Source organism: Cebus imitator, unplaced genomic scaffold, assembly GCF_001604975.1.
Source record: "Cebus imitator isolate Cc_AM_T3 unplaced genomic scaffold, Cebus_imitator-1.0 Scaffold85, whole genome shotgun sequence".
Taxonomy (NCBI): Eukaryota; Metazoa; Chordata; class Mammalia; order Primates; family Cebidae; genus Cebus; species Cebus imitator.
In genome coordinates this window covers 148,742-153,196 of record NW_016107400.1, presented here as the reverse complement: position 1 = coordinate 153,196, position 4,455 = coordinate 148,742, and the positions used below count along the sequence as shown (strand labels likewise).

Below are 4,455 nucleotides of genomic sequence, written 5' to 3'. Positions count from 1 at the left end.
AAAAAAAAAAAAAAAAAGTTTTTTTACCTTTCAGATTTGAAGAGCCTGTACTTAATTTTATGCTCTTTACTTAACAAAAGCAAGTTACTTTTTAAAAATTGTGCTTTACATTTTCTGAAATGCTTTTGCATTCTCTAATGTAATTGATCTTCAGATACTACTATGAAACAGTGTCAGTAATTATTCCCATTTTACAGAGGTAAAGAAATTATTGTCAAGTGACATGGCTAAAAGCTGAGGTCTCTAGTGTTTTCTATCTACAGTGAAGACATTTATTCTAAGTAAAACATTGAGGAAAGATTTATGAGGTCAAATTACCAGGTTTACAGATATGAGTGTTCTGAAAAGTAGTAAGTAGAGTACAAATGAAGGGAATAATGTTTAGAAGGCATACTACATTAAGAGAAATAACTCTTCAAGCCTTGTTGGTTTTAAATTTAAGGAGAATCCTTTTATAAATTACGTATTTTTGGGAGCATGACCTATAAATGTAGTCTGAAAAGAAATGTTAGGTTTGATTTGACAGTCGTTTTAAAGTACTGGGGTTTGGACTGTGGTTATGTTGTGCTTTCAATAGGGAGTTAGGGAACATACTAACCTTTTATTAGATTGTTCTGATCCTCTAGTGAAGAATAAGATGTAACTATTAAGTTATGAGATCTTTTTTGTCCCCCCCGTCCCCGCCACCCAGCCCATATAAGTAAACCTATTGGAACTCAAATCCATTTAAGTGTTCTCTTTTAACATTCCCACACTGAGAACGTCTAATTAATACAGTCATATTGCTCCGAATTTTTCTTTCGAATTGCTAGAATAAGCAGTCTCATTACCTAATAGACTTTTCAGATTTTAAAAAAATGGCATTACAAAAGCAAGTTCCTTTAATGTTTTCTAAAATTTACTATTACTGAAGATGTTTAGAAGACTGTACTATAGGCTCTAAAGATAATTGTAAGACAAGATATCTAAAAATATTTTAAGAGATGACACTTGTTAAAATTAAGTAATATAGAGCCTTTCAACGTAACTATTAAAAGGACTCAGCTCTTGTGACATGTTTATTAAAGAGTCAGGCATATTACTGTACTTCGTAACATCTTTTACTTTTTTTTTTTTTAATTCAAGGAGATAGTGAAAAACCATAGTAATTTTTCCCTTTCCTACAGTTTTCAAAGATACATATTTTCTTTTCATAATGTGGCACCTCTTTAATGTTGGCAGGATTGTCTTTTGAAGGGGATTTCAGGCGATTGTAGATAACTAATTACCATGAGAAGGTAGTCATAAATATGGTTAATGTCTAACTGGCAGGACTCTTAGATCAGTTTCAGTCAACTTGCTACAGCAAATGTAATCTTCCTATGAAGCCTCTCAAGTTCTCCATTTCTATTTAGCCAAGGTGGAAGAGCACCTTCCTATGACCAGTCAGACTATGGTCAACAAGATTCATATGACCAGCAGTCAGGCTTTGATCAACATCAAGGCTCATATGATGAGCAGTCAAATTACGATCAGCAGCATGATTCCTATAATCAAAACCAGCAGTCCTATCATTCACAAAGGGAAAATTACAGCCACCACACACAAGGTAAGATTTACTTACCTCTATTATTATTTTTTTTTCCCCCTCAGAGAATTATTTGTATGAATTTCTGATTAAAAGAACCACATAGGATTTCAACTGGTGGTAAAAATTTAGGATGACCTTGAACATAGGTTCCCTCTCATGGTGATCAGAACTAGTTTATCAGATTTCTGCTTCTGAACTTGGAGACCCCCAAATGGTCATGAGTTTTTGATGGCTGATTATATGAATTTCCTTTGTTGTCTCAGTGAACTCTGATCATTTGACAATACTGCTGGTACCAGCAGTTGAATGAGTAAGTCAATGAGTAAAAGTGGAAGCAGATTCACTAAATATCTTCTCTCAGTTTGAAGATTCAGTTATTCCTCGTCCATGCTTGAGTTGCATTTAAGTGTTTCTGAAATGAAGAAAGAGTTAACTTCTAACATTGGGGTTGTGCTTTTCATCTAAGTTATTAAGGTTTTTTAGCTAAGGTTATATTTTAATTCATACTGTTCCACATTACGATTTTGCTGTGTCACTTCAGCAGAATGGAATTTGACACGGATACAATTCTCAAAAACATTTAATTCCAAATGATTTTACTATGACTTTCATTTGAGTTGTGTATGCATGTGCCATTTTTTATAAGGATATGTGTGGCCTAAAGAGCCACTTAAGATTGTTATTTGAAGCCTTATAAATGACAGTTGTTATTTGTGTGTAATATTTTCTTTTTTGTAGATGACCGTCGTGATGTGAGTAGGTATGGAGAAGATAATAGAGGATATGGCGGGTCACAGGGAGGAGGTAGAGGGCGTGGGGGATATGACAAGGATGGAAGAGGTCCTATGACAGGATCAAGGTAAGTATGTAGATAAAGATGCCTACATTTGTTTTTTTTTTTTTCTTTCGATGTTACTTGGCTGGATCAATTCCAGCATCTAATTTAGTTAAGAGACTTAAAAAAGGGATTATGTGTTGGAGAAAAGGTTAGCAATTAAAAATGTATTTTCAGTCTTAAGATCTCACATAAATGACCTTAGAATAGGCTATGTTATCAGTTTATGTGGGGCAAGTTAAACACCAGTAGAAAAGCAACTGGTTGTGGTTAAACCACTTGACTTTCCTGCCAGAGCTGGAATCTAGACAACTCTGGGAAATCCAATCTTTGTATGTTCAAATAAAAGGTAAGCTAATTCTAGATTGAAGGGTAGAGAGGCTATTTCTTAATTTCAAATCTCCTTGGGAAGGGAAAGAATTAGGGGGCAATAATGGAATAGAAAGGTGGGGATGGCAAATAAGAGAAAGATTTAATGTAATGAAACCATTGTGTCTCTCTTCGTAAGTAAATAATTATTGGAATAATTAGTGTAACATCATATAGCAATGTGTATTTTGTCTAGACTAAGTTGTGTAAAGGAATGCCTTTTTAATTTAGCTTTTCTTTTCACCATGCTGGTGTTACCAGGTTTTGGTATTTATTTACTTATAGCATATGTTATGAAGCTAGTTTTAAATTGCTTTTAGATGTATCTGTAAGTTTACTACTTTGACTCTAAAAACAAAAATGAGAAAATAATAGTTGATATCTGTCCTCAGAAGTTTGCAGGTTGCATATTTGTATGTACATATATAGGCCAAAAGGTAATTTACATTCCTTGGGAATTGAAATGGCCAGTGGCCTGTTACCGATACTTATCAGTTATATATCAGCACCAGTTCATTCTTTTGCTCCTTAGGGACTATGTGTCCCCTCAAGTGACCTAAGAAACAACCAGTTGCCCACAGACTCTTATTTCTTCAAGTGAGCCAAGATTTGATTTCACTGACTTGTATTTCTCTATTTTTAGTGTACAGTGCTTTGATTTTATGGAAAAACTAAATTCTAGACATGTTTGAAAATTTTTATAAGACTTGGACATTAAGTATGTTGATTGATAGCCAAAGTCAGTTTACCAAAGTAAAACAGATAGATTCTATGCCTCTTCATTGTCAAAGAGAGCAGTCTGCCATCATGTGAACATAAATGGACAATGTAAAGTGACATGGTGCTTACTATAGCTAATAATAGCCTCCTTCCTATCCCAAACAAGATAACCAACAGGTATTTTTAATTTTCCAGTTAATAATATTTTGGATAATTGGCTGCCCTAAAATGCTATATGTTTTATAGTGCATCATAGCTTTAGTTTTCTTCATAAGGAAGTTACATCCTAATTGATTATCTATTAAACTATCACTGTATCTAAGAATGGAGGAAGATAGAGAATGGGTAGGGAAGTCATTATAAATATATTTTCATCTGTGGCTCATCTTGTAACTAGAGGGTTGAAAGGACTTCGAATGATCCTCCTGACAAAGGAGGGAAGGAGTACCTTAACCAACCCTGAGGTCCAATTAAGTACTTTTATAAACTCTTGGCTACTTATTTTGTGCAATTTGTACCCCAGTTAGAATTTATAAACTAAGTTTATTATTTTCCTTTAATACCCCTTCATACAAAATCATATGCAGAAATCCAATATGTAGTTGGTTAAAATGATACTGATTTGATTTCAGTGGGCGAAAGATTGAGTGAGGAAGGGATCTGCAGTCTTGCCTTAGACTCTATCATTTATTGAGATGTTCATGAAAGGCCTTTTTTTAGAAATCCGTATGGATGCCAATTACTCTACATTGAGTTGGCAAACTATGTGAAAGGCCAGATAGTAAATGTTCTGGTTTTTGTTAGACCATATGGTTTCTCTTGTAACTATTCATCTCTGCCCATGGAGCACCAGAGCAGCCATAAATAATATGTAAATGAATAAACAGGGTTGTGTTCCGGTAAAGCTTCATTTATGGATACTGAAATTTGAAGTTGATATAATTTTTTTTTTTTTTTTTTT

General features: G+C 33.9%; 1 protein-coding gene across 1 annotated transcript in view; it reads left to right on the top strand.

Moving 5' to 3' along the window:
- TAF15 (TATA-box binding protein associated factor 15) overlaps positions 1 to 4,455 on the top strand; it is a 34,245-nt gene that overhangs the window by 11,758 nt on the left and 18,032 nt on the right. Inside the window, exons 6-7 of the mRNA XM_037740610.1 lie at positions 1,395 to 1,588; positions 2,309 to 2,429. Of these exons, the coding sequence (XP_037596538.1) occupies positions 1,395 to 1,588; positions 2,309 to 2,429 (315 nt within the window). The remainder of the gene's footprint in view (positions 1 to 1,394; positions 1,589 to 2,308; positions 2,430 to 4,455) is intronic.